The 17,397-nt window shown below is 51.6% G+C and overlaps 6 protein-coding genes across 6 annotated transcripts; 2 read left to right on the plus strand and 4 right to left on the minus strand.

Moving 5' to 3' along the window:
• Window positions 1–1,527: 1,527 nt before the first annotated feature.
• On the minus strand, window positions 1,528–2,466 carry MIND_00582300 (uncharacterized protein; the record flags this gene model as incomplete). The annotated part of the gene is made up of 4 exons (XM_037362582.1): window positions 1,528–1,646; window positions 1,698–1,764; window positions 1,831–2,028; window positions 2,086–2,466. 4 exons carry the CDS (start codon window positions 2,464–2,466, stop codon window positions 1,528–1,530), a joined length of 765 nt encoding a protein of 254 aa, XP_037220503.1.
• A 447-nt stretch (window positions 2,467–2,913) lies between these two features.
• Window positions 2,914–4,853, minus strand: MIND_00582400 (NAP-domain-containing protein; the record flags this gene model as incomplete). Its single annotated transcript, XM_037362583.1, has 9 exons — window positions 2,914–3,036; window positions 3,103–3,228; window positions 3,282–3,374; window positions 3,431–3,522; window positions 3,575–3,686; window positions 3,735–3,838; window positions 3,891–4,191; window positions 4,328–4,782; window positions 4,835–4,853. The coding sequence occupies 9 exons, from the start codon at window positions 4,851–4,853 to the stop codon at window positions 2,914–2,916; spliced, it is 1,425 nt and encodes a 474-aa protein (XP_037220504.1).
• Window positions 4,796–6,497, plus strand: MIND_00582500 (uncharacterized protein; the record flags this gene model as incomplete). Its single annotated transcript, XM_037362584.1, has 8 exons — window positions 4,796–4,953; window positions 5,006–5,249; window positions 5,298–5,380; window positions 5,432–5,544; window positions 5,594–5,754; window positions 5,812–6,027; window positions 6,072–6,216; window positions 6,268–6,497. The coding sequence occupies exons 1-8, from the start codon at window positions 4,829–4,831 to the stop codon at window positions 6,495–6,497; spliced, it is 1,317 nt and encodes a 438-aa protein (XP_037220505.1). The 5' UTR covers window positions 4,796–4,828.
• Window positions 6,498–7,068: 571 nt separating this feature from the next.
• MIND_00582600 (Gata transcription factor) lies at window positions 7,069–8,588 on the minus strand (the record flags this gene model as incomplete). Its single annotated transcript, XM_037362585.1, has 6 exons — window positions 7,069–7,581; window positions 7,631–7,717; window positions 7,770–7,807; window positions 7,855–8,345; window positions 8,401–8,438; window positions 8,493–8,588. 6 exons carry the CDS (start codon window positions 8,586–8,588, stop codon window positions 7,069–7,071), a joined length of 1,263 nt encoding a protein of 420 aa, XP_037220506.1.
• A 2,082-nt stretch (window positions 8,589–10,670) lies between these two features.
• On the plus strand, window positions 10,671–12,054 carry MIND_00582700 (Alpha-ketoglutarate-dependent taurine dioxygenase; the record flags this gene model as incomplete). The annotated part of the gene is made up of 7 exons (XM_037362586.1): window positions 10,671–10,751; window positions 10,803–10,887; window positions 10,942–11,179; window positions 11,225–11,372; window positions 11,429–11,479; window positions 11,529–11,705; window positions 11,758–12,054. The coding sequence occupies 7 exons, from the start codon at window positions 10,671–10,673 to the stop codon at window positions 12,052–12,054; spliced, it is 1,077 nt and encodes a 358-aa protein (XP_037220507.1).
• A 694-nt stretch (window positions 12,055–12,748) lies between these two features.
• MIND_00582800 (uncharacterized protein) lies at window positions 12,749–13,180 on the minus strand (the record flags this gene model as incomplete). Its single annotated transcript, XM_037362587.1, has 1 exon — window positions 12,749–13,180. Exon 1 carries the CDS (start codon window positions 13,124–13,126, stop codon window positions 12,749–12,751), a length of 378 nt encoding a protein of 125 aa, XP_037220508.1. The 5' UTR covers window positions 13,127–13,180.
• Between the last annotated feature and the right edge of the window lie 4,217 nt (window positions 13,181–17,397).

Below are 17,397 nucleotides of genomic sequence, written 5' to 3' on the forward strand. Positions count from 1 at the left end.
TGTCTTCGAAGGGGTCTCTACAGACGGCAACTGAATGCTTCCTATCGCTGCAGACAGTATCCGAGGCAGACCGGGCAAGAAAATCTTCTCACAGTACGAGGGAAAAACCTACTCGATGACTCCAATCTGCCGTCCGAATCTTTCAAGCAGAACCGAGATGGCTTGAAAACGTCCTATTTCGCCTAAATCGCTCCCAAGCACTGGCACTGCTCCTCTCATAATGAGTCTCATCCATTCTCCTCAACATTTTCAAGTTCGACGGCGACCACTCGAATGACATAACTTCGCCATAGCCCACGTCCTGGTTCGCCCTGCAGAAGCGCTTCTTTCACAGCTTAAAACAATGTGCCCTCCCACGTTCTGGTCTATCAAGGTGCCGAAACTTCCCTCGCTGTCTACCATTCTCGCAGCACGATCCGTAGCTTGTGAACCTTTGCGCTTCTGCCGACAAACAGCCGCCCTGTCATTGGAGGGTCGACACAAAAAATACACCTACTGACGTCTATTTCCACTGTCATCATGATAAGCTCGGTATGCTCGTAGTGGAGTTTAGCGTCGGTGCTTGACTCCAAGAATCGGGGTTTGGGCTCCCAAAGTCGGGGTTGATCGCGTCGGCCACTCGGTTGCGCTCCTTAGCCTCACATTTTTGTTGCGAAGGCGCGTTGTCTTGCGTTACAATAACATTATATCCATTGCCTTGTTTGCTGATAACATGGAATAGTCCTCGTTTTGGTGCTCAGCTGGCCTACTTCAACTTGAAACTCTCCAGGAGACGCTATAACGATCAACAGTAAACGTGAAGACCATATAACAGCAGTGGTTTACCTCGCCCAACACAGCAACGAATTTCAGGGCATACTCTACCGGCACCGGGTCTTGGAGGAAACCGCAACGCGACTATTTCGAGCGCAAATAGGGCCAGCCCTATTTCTGGATGTTGCAAATTCACAAGTTCATTCTCTCAAGCAAGCAAATCAAGCTTAGTGTTTATTATCCTCTCGGTCCGGGCGTACAAGTCACAACGCGTCTGCATGAATGATAATGTCTCGCGGTCGCAGACAGATCGCAACTGTTGCTGCTACCGCATGCCTTATCTCCGCTGTGTATCCTGACCCTACTCGCTCTTGCAATCTATTCCTGGCAGTCAATGAATTTTCTCGCGCATCGCGTGGGCGGGTATCTTCCGGATAGCTCGCGCGTCGTTTGCCGTTAGTTGACGAGCTTCGAATCGTTCGAGCAAGGACTTCCATCTCTTGACTTGCTTCTTTCTTGATCGTTCGACTCGATACCGATTGGAATGATAATTACAGTCTTGAGTGCAACAACAAAAAAAAGGCTCGAGGGAAAAGGTAGCCTGCCACTGAACATGGTTGTTTGGACTCGTTACCCCTAATAATTAGGGTGCTTCCACTCCACAGCGTCCGACCAATTCCACGCCTCTCCGAGTAAGTCTGAGCCGGTTACTGCTTGTGGCATGAAACCCAGTCGTTCGGTCGGCACCCTTCGAGTTAACCACTTCTCCAGCAGTCAGAGCTCATCGTCTTCCCCTGGTAGCAAGACTGCTGCGTGCATTCGAACAGCAGAACACATTGCGTTAATAGTGTTGCGCGTTTCCAGGTCGATCTCAAACGCATCACGTTCGTAATCTGTCGAGCTCTGGGTGAGTATGATGGATTAATCCAACAGGAGCACCTTACCATGAAGATATATCTTAGCACGAACGGGCAGTAACTGCTGCATAATCGTATCGCATGTCCACTGGAGCTGACAATGATTGATTTGAATTTGGAGTTCAAGTTGGGAAAAAATGCCAACGGAAAAGGAGCTCACCTTCAGTAGGACCGTCGGAATCCCTTCCACCACTCGTGGCTCTTGCCCGTCTAGTGGATAATGCAAAATTTCCCCCGCCCCAAATGCGGCTTTGCCCACAACCCTTTCAGTCATATGTGCAGTAAGGCGGAAGCAGATAAGTCCAGACTGTCCCTCCTCCGGCGCCAGGTCGAAGAAATGGTCCGTTGGGCAGGACATCTACTAGTGCCTTCGGTCAGGTAATTGCTTATGGGCAGCCTCCAATGTGGGACTCACCTCCGTGGCCTGACTCCACGTCCCGCCCAATCCATCGCGCAGCATTGCCCTCCGTGCATCCGTGACCGCTGCAAGGACTTGATTCCATATAGGCTGGGGAACATGGACAATGCGACCATCTCGATCCATGACGAGCCTTGAAGTTGGTATCATCGGGGCGAGTTGGCTTGAGTAAGAAGCAGAGCTTGTTGTTTCATCATCCGTCGCGGAGGCATCATCTTTAGACGTGGATCTTTGGCTTGACGCAGAAACGGTGAGGAATGCGTAATTCAAGCCTGCGCCGCCGAGTCCGCTGGAGGATGCTAGAAGAAGGACGTCTGGAAAGGATAATTCGGTCGCGTTCGATGCATGGGAGCCAGAGGGTGCGGGCTTCGGTGGCATGGATAAGTGTGTCGAGAATTTGGGTGGAAGACAAGAGTGAGTCACGGTTCTCAAAGTGGCAGGTCGACTGCCTATTGCGGAAGCCACATCCTTGGCACATCCTTCCGGCGTGCGAAGATTGATACTTATGTATAGGGTCTAATGGTCTTCACAAGTCAAGGATTGCAAGCGAGACTACCTAAGGGATTTGGCAACGAGCCAGCAGCAAGATAGCAACGCTCCTAGTACTAACACACATGTAAGGTACAGTACGTAGCCAAGAGAGAGAGAAATCGTAAGCATAGAAAACAGAGAAGGTAAGTAGGCAATCAAATGTAGGCGAGATTTTTTCATGGAAAGGAGGGGTCATTGGACGAGTAGTATTCGACCTTTTCATTAAGGAGAGACGGGAGGTCTAAAGACGGGGATGGGACAGGGAAGTCTTTTCGTAGAAAGGAGCAGAGTAGATCACTGTTGTTTGCACTCTTCGGGGTTGACGTTTGCAGACCCAGATCCACCAGCAGGGCCACCACCACGTCGCTTGGAAGGCGGAATGCGACGGGCAGGAGCATCATCATCGCTATCCGAGTCCTACTAGAAGGGTAAGTACTGATTGCTCTGTAGGATGGAAAAGGGAGAAGTAGACAGAACACAGACCTCGTCAAATTCGTCACCCTCCTCGTCTTCATCTTCATCGTCGTCTTCATCGAACTCGTCGTCGCTGTCGACAAGCTCATATTCTAGTGCTTTCCCAGTGAAGTAGTCGACTGCTCGGGGAATAATCTGATCGTTGTGGTCAGCTTTCGGGACGACAGTCATTTGAAGAGACGACGCACCTTTTCCTTGAGGTCTTCTCCAACCTGGTAGTCTACCTCCAGTCTATCTTCAATTTCATCGAGGTCATCCGGATCTACATCGCCGCTCTCGATCTAAAACGGGAAAAGTATCAGGCCCCAGGGTCGAATCCTCGTATGAACGATCTTACGTCTTCGTCACTGGGCATAACCGGAGGGGAGAAGAAGTTAAAGAACGATGCTGTCGGGTGGGATTTGCGGACGAGGCGAGTGCGGTTGGTGTCTAACAAGAGCTTAGGCTCCTAACTGGAAGCAACCAGAAAACATAAACGCACTTTTATTCCTTTGCTTCTTGATTTCCCACTCGCGGGTAAGGTCCTTGTCCTCTTTCCATGCAATCTTGCTCCCGACAGCGCGGTCGTACACGAAGTCGCCGCTATATCCGACCTACACAATTGTTAGTGGAAAAGGAACGAAGAACAGACGAAGACAAACCTCTTCCTGGTAGATGTAGGTTTTGGTGAGCGTTGCGTCCGTGAAGAACGGGTTTTCGTTCCAATGGAAGGTAATTGTAAAACCTGGCTTGCCGGCTAATTCGCCTAAAAATCGAATCAGTATATCCAAGTTCAGTAAAAAGAGTGTAGATCGCACCCTCCTCGCCTGTCTTGGGCAGATAGCTCAATGTGATGTCCTTGAGATAGGCCAAGGCCTCCGCATCACGCTCCGTGATGAGCTCCGCAAGACCAGGATGGTTCCTCAGCGCAGTCAGCCAGAAATCTGGGATGCCTTTGACGGCTTCATCGTCATCCGTTGCTGCGGGTACCGACTCATAGTCGGAGTCTTCAGCTTTGGCAGCAGCATCTCCCGCTTCGATTTCTTCAGTGGTAGCGCTCGATGTCCCGATGATGATCTCGTGGCGTCGTGCATAGAGAGGCTTTTGTAGCTCAAGGTACTGTGGAAGGAGTAGTCAGTAAATGTGGAAAAACAGAGTAGAGATGCAATCGATGAGATCGTCACCAAGTGCTGGGCACGAGGCTGGACACACAGTGGCGAAAAACACGAAAAGAGGGAGCGCAGTGTCCACATACCTTTCGTTCCAGTTCCAAGCACTCTCTCTTGTACTGGTTCTGCAGCTCCGTCTGCTTGATCTGAATGCCTTTCAAGCCCTCGACGTTTCTCCGCACAGGCACGGGCAGTGATTCGACATATCCAGAGCTACGACCGACAAGGCCAGCGAGCTTCCCTTGGACCATCCCCAACATCGCGCTCTGGACTCCAGCGGCGCCAAGGGTGCTGATCTCTTCAGCAACCTCCGCATCCGGCTCCTCTGAGATGTCTGGTACCGTTGGTCGCGACAAGCCCTGCGAGATTGGGGCATGGTTGAGTGGCGTGTTCTGTGGAGTTGGTGCGGTAATGTTGGAAGCGTTGATTGGTACGTTGGCGCTCATCTTGCGTTCGTTTGTCCCTTTGTTATGGTGCAAATGAGGGTGGACCGAGAGGACAAGAGGAAAGAGCAATTTTCTTTGGGGCGCTGACGTGAGCACTGATCGAGCTGCCTTATCCGGCTACCACTTCGAAATTCGGATTTCATGGACCTGGATGCCGAATACTCATGGAAACCGCCGGTGTATCATCTCTCCAAGCCGCCTACAGTTAGCGAAGAATTTCTTATAGAGAAATTTGAGCCGGGAGACTTCCCTCGGTCTGCAAAGTGGTTTGTTCGGCCGACAGTGCTGCATATCCCTTGCATTTCATAGAACATCCAGGTGTTATGATGGTTCAGCACTACTGGTTCACTGCGAGCAACGGTCCTTTCGAATATGCGCTTCTCGTCGACCGCAAAACGAGCCACAACCACACTCAATAACTGCAACCAACCTTCCGCAAGCAGCGCCTATTGTCGATTATACCTGGTATCCTACGGCCTCCTCTTTATCCCCTCCGACATTCTGTTTTGCTGCCTCGGTGCGGGAAACCCCTGTCAAACTTCTGGATGCTTCAGACGGACGGGTAAGACCATGGAAATGATTTTGATTCGTGATGACTGAAATAATGTAGCTTCGTGCATCCTACCCAATAGTAGACCATCGAGAGCGACAGATAGCGCCACACAGTCTGGAATTTAATGCCCTTGGGACAAGGTAAAGGATTCACTGTGGCAACCGCAGCCTGCTAATGCATAAGCTCGCCAGACTCTATTGTGGATTTGACTCCGCTATTGAGATATTCGACGTCTCTCGTCCGGGGGCTGAAGGAACTCGGCTACATACCTCGCCGTCGAAGAAGAGCAAAGATGGTTTGAAAGGTACTCACTCTCGCTTTGCTTCCCTTACTTCGTCTCTCATTTGTCTCAGGGATTGTCTCAGCCCTCGCTTTCCACCCTTCCTCAGAGCTATTCGTTGCCGGCAGCCTTTCTGCTGTCACGGGGAACATTGCTCTGTTTAGTGAGGAAGACGAGGGTCATACTGGGCCAGTCATGTTCCTCGGTGGCGGTCCAGCGGCGGGAGTAACACAGGTGCGACTAATCTTCATTTACATCGGACGGTAGCTAACTCGAACGGTCTCTTCCTAGTTGCATTTTACTCCACTCTATCCAAATACGCTATACGCATCTTTTCGAAGGAACCCTATGGTCTATGCATGGGATATCCGCGCTAATGGCGCTGTCCCATGCGACATCTACTCGAAAACGGCGAGTAGTAATGTGGTGAAAGAAAAGCGGACAACTAATCAGCGACGCTGGTTCGATATTGATATCGGTGGAAGATATCTTGGGGTGGGAGACGAGGTAGGCCCGCAACATGCACATTTCAATATGACGAATGTCCCTAGCGAGGCGCCGTGTCAATATTCCAGCTCAACAACGCAGTTGCGCCAGAGGTCCCTCCACCCGCTACAAACCAAGACCTTAAGTTTGTTTCCGAGTCTTCGACGACACGAGAGACAGAGCCTACGATAACATTCTCTGCGCATTCAGGTATCTTCAAGTTATTTGCTCCCCCCAAATCAAGTCTGATGATCCTCTTAGACGCCATCGGGAGTGTAGCCTTTCACCCAACCCGTGCGGCATTGGTATCCGTTGGCGGCTCTCGGCACTGGAACGACTCGGACGATAGCGATTCATTAAACTCTGAGGAGGAGGAGGACCAGGCATATCAAGAGGAACGTTTGGCGAGAACTGCAAGAAGGCTTAAATTTGGCAAGCAACCCAGGGCGATAGAGGCAGCGGTCAAGCTTTGGGACTTCGACATTGAGTAGGACTTACAATTGCCAATTATTCTAATGAACCAGTACTACTTAGTTTGTCGACCCCACAATGCCATGGGCGTTGTGTGTCAAGACCAGTCTAATGCTTTTGTGGATATACTATGTCTTCTTTTAAGGAATCCACTGGCAAACAGACAGACAGACGCAGATTAAGAAGTTTCACCCCACTCAATGTAACAGCAGCCAATAGCCTTCAAGTTAGCCGCCATTGGAAGACACATAGTTGGAGCACTACAGTGAATGCATTCGGGAGTGTCAATGGAAATACATAGAAGGTCAGTACTATAATGGCGACGAAGTCTAAGGTCGAATGAGATCAGTATCAGCTTTGATTACATGGTCTAACGAGTGCTGTATAGAACTACTGAATAGATAGCAAAACTAATGCTACTGCACTAGCTACAATCGAGGATCAGGAGTACGGTAAACGACAAGCGAAACTATAATGCGACAAGAAACGAAGCAGACGAGACTATCGGCAATAACTATAGCGAGACCACAAGGTAAAGAGATGCGTATCATTGAGTCGGCGAAGTGGGGGAAATGAATAAGCTTGGCCAAGCTAGTCCCGCCCATTCCAGTCACGGTCGTTGCCATCGTCCGGCTCGCTAAGACTGGCCTCCTCCCCTTCACCGTCCAGATCACCGTCGCCAACCAAAGGCCCGTCTTTGGGTTCAGCACCCTTGCGTGGGCTTTTTCTCGACGCCGCCGCACTTCCACTCGGAGCGGAGGCGGCCGCGGCAGCAGCCGCAGCAGCAGCTTTGACCCTTCCAACGCTGCCTTTTGGTCGACCCCGGCCCCTCTTCGCTCCTGTTGCTGGCCTGGCAGAAATAGATTCGTAAGGCCCATTTGCATTTGGCTGACTGTTGGCAGGGGGCGGGGGCGCGTACATTTCTCCAGAATATTGCTGACCGTTGAATGTACGGTGTTGTTCTGCTGAAGCAGAGTGTGGGCCTGGAAGTGGGGGAGGCGGAATGTACGCATATTGCATGGGGGCTGGTGGGGTTGCTACTGGGGGCGGGGCTGAAATTGAATCGCCTGAAGGGCCTCCATGTGTCCCAGGAGCAGGATACGGCTATATAGAGATGAGACGAGAAAAGTTAAGTGATGGATAAAGAACGCACCGAAGCCCTCGAAACTCTTTTATGTGGGAATTCCATAGGTCGACTGCGACTATGTGTCCGCTCAAAGAGACCGCATTTGTTGCAAAGCTAGCAAAAGCTGTTTTCAGAGAAAGACAAGGCAGAAGAGAATTCTACGCACCACTTTGCCTGGGTTAATCTGGGACCGTCGCCAAGTACCTTGAAAGAGGATGAGCTCGTTTCATAGACCCCGCAATACGGCTTACTCGTGTCTGTTGTTACGCAGTTGAAGCATCGTCTCTTGACTTGATGAGAAAGTTTCGTGTCTGCATCGTCTGTCAGGGTGATTGCGCCGCTTTGGACAGGCGCTGAAGAAGGTGGTTGGGGTGGTGCATGGGGATAGCCGGGAATGGGAATGCCGTATGGTAAGTAACCGGGCTGAGGTGGGGGCAAGGGCTGGTCAGGACGACTGGGGTATCCGTATGGCATAGGCATCCATTGCGGTTGTGGCTGGCTTTGCCCATTCGAAGTAGAACTGGCTTGAGTTTGTGGCGGTGGTGGGTATGGATATGGTGGGCCACCCGGGGGAGGACCATACATCCAATACGCCTGCGGAGGACCACCTGCTGCGAAACCTTCTGGTGGGCCTGGTGGCGGAGGTGCTGGACTGCCACTCCCATTTCCGTCAGCGGTTCCGTTGCGCGAACCAAAGTCAGCGCCGTGGGTAACAACGTCCTGTGCAGCGGTGGCTTCCGCCCTAAGAAGGTAATCAGCGCTCAGATGGGGAGCAAAGGTGGTGAGTGAGCCCCTACATCGATGCAAAATCAGAAGTTGATGATGCGTCACGCGACTTTTCCGAATCGGATCAACGACCTGTCACAGTCGTTGACGACTTTCTGCGAACCATATTCTTGTTTCCAACCAATGTTTGCTGCTGCTCGACTCTGGTTACAGGATGAAACTTCACCAGCTGTGTCGTCACTAGCTCCTTGCTTCCCATGCGGCACGCCTCGGTAGTCTAAATGACTTACATCGACCCTTCCACCCTTCTTCGGTTATGCGATTGGGCGGATAATTGCAGCTTCAAGTCCTTCTTTCTTCTAATGGCTTTTCAATCCCACAACACACGATCTAATCGCCCGGGAAATGGTCTACAAGTTGTCTTTTCAATTTCTGCGTTGCTCCATTGAACGGTAACCGGTTTGAACCTCAAGTGGATACTGTACACCGGGGCAAGCGCTTATCCAGAGCACAGCATATATGATTCAGGAAAGTTACTGCTTATATGGACCCTTGAATAAGCTCTCTCAGGCTCTCAGATTACACTAGCAGTCGCATGACCGACATGATGTTTTCCATCTTCCCCCTTGCTTCTACAGCCCGCCATATCTATATAAGTCAGTATGGCCACGAGCTTCACCGTCGTATCCTCATTCCCAACATGGCTCATTTCCCCGTCAAGCTCTCTCTCGATGTGGCTATGGAGATCACCATCCATGTCGCGCCGCCAAATGTCTCACAAAAGTCCTTCGTCGCACAAACCGAGGTTTTAGTGGACTCCTACCTCGCTCTCCCCACCAGCAAAGGAATCACGAAACTCGACATAGTAAGTATGCCGTCCGATTCCCACGGTGGTCTCTCACCACGACTCATATTGGTATTGTTTAGTTTGTTCCAAATGAACTCGTCGATGAAGAAATGAAGAATCTCGGCCTCATTCCACCGCCCATTTGTGTTCTGCTTCGGTTCGAGTTCCAGGTTTGTCCATCATTTTTGGCAAACACTTCATACACGACCTAACGACAAGTCCCTGTTCCATTTAGAGCAACACCAGTCGTCTGGAGGTAAGAGCATTTCAATTCAGCTGTCGATGACCCTTATTAGCACCAAAACCACTCCAGTTTATACAGAATCCCGACTTCCATCGCATCCTTGCCGAAGGAGACAAGAGCTTTGGTTATTTGGGCAACTGCACCGCATTCGCCGCCAGTGTAACAAAGCATGTCAACGCGGCTCCCAATGTTGGCCAAGCTCCTCCCAGCGAGCGCAACGAACGCTCGCCGGGCGCTGGAATTGTGGTTCTCAAGGTGATCGGGAACGAATTCGACGCTCAAGCCAAGGCCAAAATCTCCGATGATTTGAATCTTTTCAGCACCAAGTATGTCAATATGTCTAAAGTTGGCAATAGTATCTTCAAATATGAGATGGTGCGTTCACAAGGACTGCGTGTCTGACAAGGTGGACTGAGCAAACACGCAGTACGAGCCGATGACAATACCCGATGTATCGGCGACCCATCGCCAATTGAAAGGACAACACTCAGATGGGATTTTCGTCCTCATCGGAGAGTACCTGGTCAGTCTTGAGGAGTTTGAGAATGGTTCGACAATTCATATGATCTCTTTAGGACAACGCTTTAAGTCTCAAGGAGGTTCGTGTCAACTTGAAGTCTGTTGCAACCTGCAGTCGATACAAGTCTTGGACTATAGATATCACAGGAGGCAGCCGTCAAGGAACTGCTCGACACCCATGTGCACCGAACGTCTCCTCCGGTCGAGATATGGGCTTTTGCTGGGCGGATTATTAACAAGCGAGGGTGAAGATAGTTCAATGGCACCATGATACCTACTTTGATTGAATGATGCTCTAACCAGTCTATCGCACTTTGGACTTGCATACGTACTCATTTCGTCGTTCACGGTAACTTGTGGAGCAAATCAAATCATTTGATGTCCCAGATTTTTGGATGCAAAAGTAGGCTATTTGCGTGACACTCATCTGCTTTTCTCCTCGTCGCACCGGTCGTGCACCACTTTACCACTGAAAAAGCACGCAAAACCAACCTACCCTGAATTGCTGCCCGCTCCTCGAGTACCTCAGGCACAGCCTAAGTATTGGACAACATGGCGCCATCCTCGCCTCAAATCTCGCAGGTTTCCCATTTGTTCCCCGGGACCTCCCCTGGACATTTGACCCAGCAGTGGCAGCATCCTCTCGCCATGCCGCCGCGGCATTTTGAAGCGTCCCAAAATAAAAGCGCGAGATAAGGAAACACCCATCGCTGCGAATTTGGAGCCCTGCCATGGCCCCATCCGTATCTGAATTGCCTTCGGAGGCGTTGTCGACGACCAGGGAGGGTATCATCAACAGCATTAAGAAGGAGGTGTGTCTTTACATAGCTGCTCAGGACGTTGTTACTGACCCAGCTGGTCAGGTCGACTTGAAGAACGGACCGTCATACCCCTTCTACTATCCTTACTTCGACACTGAGGAGAAATTTGCGCCGCTCCAACTATTCGGTGCGCTTACTGCCCGACCTCAATTACCGCTAGCCCTCTAACACTGTTATAAAGACCACTCTGACCCTGGTCTCCGTGCTGACCCAGCCAAACCCAACCTGCTTGGCCCAAACACGGCCACCCGCGACATAAGCCCCTACCTCGGCACTGAAATCCGGGGCGTACAGATCTCTCAACTCTCCAAGGAAGGACTAGATGAGCTCGCGTTGTATGCAGCAGAAAGAAAGGTCTTGGTTTTCCGAGACCAGGATTTCAAGGACCTTGCGGCGGACAGGCAAATTGAGATTACCCAGTCTGTCTTGTTGCCTCTCCATTTCATTGACTTACGGCCACACAGACACTATGGTCCAATCCACCGCCATCCTACGTCGGGCAATGTGAAAGGCTATCCGGAATTCCATGTCGTGTATCGCGACGAAGCGCATGATCGTTTTGAGGAGCGGCGGAACGAGCGAGCTAATAGGACGGGCTGGCACTCTGATGTCGTGCGTTGCCCTGGATTTTCCATTCGATACTTAGAGGCTAACAAGTGTTTGCGCAGTCTTATGAGAAACAGCCCCCGGGCACGACCTTCTTCTTCATGTTGGAGCAGGTTTGTGCCATCATCCGTATGTTGTAAACCCAATCTGACCTAAATCAAGCCCTCGGGTGCTGCTGGCGCCACCCTCTTCATCTCACAGGTCGAGGCATACAAGCGACTTTCGCCAGAGTTTCAGAAGCGTCTTGAGGGTCTTCAAGCCATCCATTCGGCCGTCGAGCAGGCTGATTTTTCTCGGAAGTACAACGGGCCTGTGCGGCGCGAACCTATCCAAACTGCGGTCCGTCCTCCAAGTTGTTTTACTCCGAAACTTATCTCAATGTTATCGCTAGCATCCGCTCGTGCGTGTTCATCCTGTTACAGGCGAGAAAGCGCTCTATGTCAACCAACAATTTACGCGCTACATTGTTGGTTTCAAGCGCGAAGAGAGCGACTATCTCCTCAACTTTCTCTATGACCACATTGCCAAGGGCGCAGACTTCCATATCCGTGCAAGCTACGAGCCGGGAACGGTGGTGGTCTGGGACAATCGCTTGACGGTGCACTCTGCGACGGGAGACTTTGATAGCTCGGAGAGGAGGCATGCAGTCAGATTGACGCCGCAAGCAGAGGTGCCAGTCGCTGGATAACCTGGGCACTAAATGGGCATTCATAATTGACAAACGATTTCATGACTTTACTTTAAGTAAGTATTTGTGGACTGTACCTAAGTATCTTCAAGTTGTCATGCCCTTACATAAGCCCATTTCGGACCAGTCCTACCCCTGAACCTCGTAGATCTAAGTAGGTCTATATATTGTCTGTGGAGCAACATGCAGATGATAGCGCCAATGACGTTCAATACCAAATCGCCGGTGGTCGTCACAATTGAACCCTCTCAATCTTTTACGGGCCGGCGCGACCTGGGATTTGCCCCCCTCTCTTCAGGCTGACCCACCTCAGGCTCGAGAAATTTGGGTGCATCGAGCCGTGGATGATGTTTGCCGCGCCATTTCCCGCCCTCGCACGCATAACGTCGTTGTTTACCCCAAACATCGTGTGGCCCGTTGTGGAGACGCAGGGCCGGAGGCTTGAGGTGTTTGCGCATGTAAACAGTGACATGGAGGACGCCTCAGGACGGGGCGTCGGACAATCGTGAACCGGCCGACTCGGAGCTGTCGGAAGATGTGGACTACTTTGCCAGAGGTGGAGCTAGTCGACAACACAATGTTTGGCCTTTGTTTGGCCACATATTGATCTCTCATCGTAACACTTTGTGCTTACATCCTAACGAGTAAGTATCAGAAAACACTCATGACCAGTGGATGGACACCAGCCATGTATTCAGGAATGTGATTTAAACTTCTCTGCGCGTCTCCGGGCAATGTCTTCCTCTGCTACACACCAGTAGTCTTGTCCGCCCCAGGCGCCGCGCTCCCAGTCGCATTCAAAGTCCGTCAACCCCACGATCGCAAAACGAGGATCGTCAGCGCCTACTTCCGCAAGGCGCGCCCTAAGCAGGTCGTGGTCCCAAAACGCCTGATCGGCCATGTAAACAAACGCGAGCACCGCGAGGCGCGGCTGTGTCTCTAGCAAGCTTTTAATGACGTCCAGGTGGCATAAGTCGAAGAGCGCGAGATGTGTTAGCGCGGGGAAGGCCGCGGCGAGCAGCGGTGTCATCCACGGTGCGGCGTTCATAAAGAGCTCGAGATGTGTGAGCATCGGGAGCGGTGTGAAGCCGAGGTCACTGCCCTCCTGGAAGGCCCTCCACGGATTGAGAGCCAGGCGGCGGAGATTAGTCAGCGCGCACAGAGACTCCATGGCCGCCGGCGTAGGTGTAGGGCTCTAACTATTTAGTTTTCATTTACACCTCCAGGTAAACTAAACGGAAATGGTAAGAAAACATTTAGTAAACGTTTATTACCATTTAAAAATGGTTAAAAATGGTAATATAATAATATAAAATGATCAACAATTTTATGGTACATACTTGAGTTTATAAGGTTTATTCAACTGACAGATGGCATTTTCTCACTTGTAATACTGTTCTAGATGGGCATGTAGGGCAAGATTCATTGCCTTTGGCTTATTTGATACCAGATCATGTGATGGATTCCTTCAAGAAGAAGCCTACAAATGCAACAACTATCTATATTTATGTAGAAGGTATGTCCTACACTAGTATGTATTTGGTAGCCAGATATATACCTGGTAGTACTGACCCATTTCCTTCAATTAGGCCGGTCACGGTCACATCGGATTTTTTGGCCGAAATATTTCGGCCGGTCACGGGTCACAGCCCATTCTTTTGGTCCCAAAGTGTCCCGATTGGGAAGGATTTCAAAAATTTCGGGCCTTCGGCGCGCTGAATTTCCCATTTAGGTAAGAGGTCACACAAAGTTCGGCCTCCGGCCGAATTGGACATTTCGGCCAAATGGTCACGGGTCACAGGCCCGCTGAATTGAACAAAATGGGTCAGTAACATACTTATGAGCATGTCTGCTATTGTTATCAGGGAATAACCATTTAAACCATTTGTTTTCATTTATTTACCATTTACATACCATGGTAAACTAAATGAAAATAAAAACGGTTATAACCGTGTACAAACGTTTGTACACGGAAATGGTTGGAGCCCCACATAGGTGCCGCACCCCCAGCCCACACCGCAAGGTCGCACAGATGCGGGAAGGTGCGGGCAATGTCCGGGACGGTGTCAGAATCGCGCGTCGTCACATCGACGGCAAGATACTGCGTCAGCAGGCGGCTGTCGGGGAGGGCTTCGACGCGCTGCCAGAGCGCCGCCCATGCCGCCGCGTCTTGAATGAGCTCCACACAGTAGCGCAGTGGGGTGATCCTGCAATATCAGTAAGTGCCAAGTCTTTGTGTGGGAGAAAACTTACCAGAACTGGACGCGCCGGGCAACCAGGACCAAGGTGGACATCATGTCCTTGTCTCCTGCGGCCGCAAGCTCGAAGATCCTCTTCTCGAGCTCGGGAGGGAACACTGGCTCCGTCGTGGTAATAGACATGTGCAGAGTGTCATGGCTTATGTCATTGATGGGCAATGCTAATTAAGTAACTTGGATATGACACAAGCTTTTTTATTATTATTATAAGTATGACTCAAGGGAGACTGACGAACGGTGTACAAACTGATTAGCAATACTTGAGCCAAACATGTAAGTCCTTGGTCATTTAAAGTTGAAACCAATTATCATTATTTATACTTAACCAGTAATGCTAGTAGTACTTATAATTAGGCAGATCTTTTTTAAACAACTCAAGGTAGAAGAAATTGTATCAAAATGTGATTATATTCATATTTGAAACTACTCTGAAATGGGACTCACTAGCATACAGATTATTTAAATTCAAATGAGTGAAATACTCATTGAATCAAGCATTACTATAGTATTTTATTCAATTTTTATGGCACATGTCCCACTTCCTTGATTATGTCAGGGGAACCTCCCTTTCGGCCCGGAATCGACCCGATTCCGACTCCGGTGATCGCATCACCACCATCAATCGCATCACCGCCCCCGCCTGGCGATCCCCCTGGGACCTGGCCTGCGACATGGCGCAGGCATACTGCACGGAGCAACGATCAACCTTGGCGCGTCAAGAGCGCAGTATATAGTTCAGCTACCTAGCAGGCGGACCCTTAGAGTTTCTTCTCTTTGGATCCTCCCCTGCTAGGTCAGCTTCCTTTGTATTTGCTTACTGTTATTCACTCTTTGGATCCTCCCCTGCTAGGACCTTGATCTCAGGCCTCCGGGGTTGCCCTTACAGCAGAAGAAACTCTCTACGGGATCAACCGGACAAGATTGCTAGGTTCGGCGCTGACTCAGGCTCGGAATACGAGTCCGTTCCGCCCTCGTCACCGCCCCTACCACTTGTCCCCTCCTCCTCTGTCACTCCTGTCGTCCCCGCACCTGTCATGCCCTCCGGAGCTACTCCTGACGCTGACACTCGGCTGGATGCACTCGAGGCGAAAATCGACCGCCTAACTGAGGCCCTTACTCTTCTCACCACCCAGGCTTCCGCTGCCGCTGCCGCCGCTAATACTGCTGGCGGACCCCAAACAACACCACCCCCGGAGACATTGATTCCGACTCCGACTCCGGTTCAGGGCGATTCCGAGGCCCTCTTTGGCGACATCAACCTCGCCTCAAAATTGGTCTTACGACCAAACCCTCCGTTCACCTTCAACGGCGATCGGAAACGCGGCCGCGCGTTCCTCTATGCGGTCCGCACCTACGCCCGCCTTGCCCCTGAGGCCTTTGTGGTCAACGGAGAGGCGAGTGAGGAAAAGGCCGTCCGCTATGCCATGTCGTTTATGGCAGAAGGACCCCTCAGCAATGGGCAGAGCGCCACGGAAGCAAAGCCCCGTTTCCGTTTCCGTCCTGGGGCTCGTTCGTTCCGAGTTTCGACTCCGGTTCGTCGAGGAGAACGAGCAAGATCATGCTCTCTCCAAACTGGAGACTTCCGCCTATCACATGGGCACAAAGGATGTCTACCAGTACACCGACGACTTCGAGGACCTGATGGACCTCGCCGGATTCGAAGACGCGTTGGTCAAGGTGACCAAGTTCCGCCACGGACTTGACCCCCTGATCAACAACGGAATCACGTCCTCGAACGACCCCCGGACCTCCGGGACTACCTTAGCTGGCGCACCCGGGCCTTCCGTCAATACGAGGCCCTGGTCCGGGCCAAGCTGATCAAGTCAGCCGCCCCCAAGACGCCTAGCGGTTTGATTCGGACTCCGTTTCCGGTCAACCGCATCCCGGCTCCGGCCCCTTTCCACCCGGTGGCTCCGGTCGTGCCACCCCGCGGCCCGCGCCCCGCTCCGGTGCCTCCAGCTCCCGTCCCCATGGAGTTGGATCGCACTAGGGCTCGGGGTGCCCCTCGTCGCGCCTGCTTCAGGTGCGGCGACCCAAACCATCTCGCCCGGGATTGCCCCTCCCCGCGGACGTCCGCTCAATGGACATCCTCGATGAGGTGATCCAACAACTTCGGTGACGAGATGTTAGCGGAGTTGATTGCCCGCTACTCCGACACAGCTGCCCTGCCGGAATCAACAGCGGAGTTGATGGCTGGGGAGGATTTTGTCCCCGCGACGAGTGACCGGTGTGCCCTCGTTCGCGTCCATAAATCGTTTCGCCCCCTTGTATGATGAATGCACTCATTTGCCCTACAACGAGCCAGAAACGAAAGACATACCCTCCCCATCAATTTCCGATAAGGCCCCATCAATTTCCGATAAGGCTGCATCAATTTCCGATAAAGCCCATCAATTTCCGATAAGGCCTGTCACCCACCTCCGTCGCCTCACTGCCTGGGAAAAGAAATTACCCAAGCAGTACACTGTTGCTGCTGCCCCTGGAGTGAACTCCCTCCACCTCCCGTTGGAGCTAGAGTCCACTACCAGCGCACTCAAGCTCTCGCTTTCGGTCTGGTTGACTGTGGTGCCACCTCTGATTTCATCGACACAAACTATGTCACTAGGAATGGCATTCCAGTCCGCACTCTGGCGCAACCGATTCCGGTCTTCAACGTCGATGGCACTCCAAATGATGCTGGCTCTATCAACCAGATCGCGGACTTGGTCCTACGCTACAAAGGCCATTCCGAGCGTGTTCAACTCGCCGTCACTCATCTTGGTAAACAAGACCTCATCCTGGGGTACTCCTGGCTGCGAAAGCACAACCCAGAGATCGATTGGGAAACCAAGGAGGTCAAGATGACACGGTGCCCCCGTGGTTGCTCCACCTGCCGCGAGGAAGAACGCGTTGAACGGACTGAGCTGCGGCGACTCCAGTTACTCCAGAAACGGCTCCGCTCCGGCCCGTTCCCCTCGATCTGCGCCATGGACCTCTCTGGGCCTGACGACGGAGACAATTCCATCTCCGGTGATGACTCCGGCCTGCCTGATCTGATGCTGGACTCCGATGACGAGGATGACGATGGCCAGCTCGAAGATGATGA

Source organism: Mycena indigotica, assembly GCF_014461135.1.
Source record: "Mycena indigotica strain 171206Taipei chromosome Unknown Mind.scaff0005, whole genome shotgun sequence".
NCBI classification, from domain to species: Eukaryota; Fungi; Basidiomycota; class Agaricomycetes; order Agaricales; family Mycenaceae; genus Mycena; species Mycena indigotica.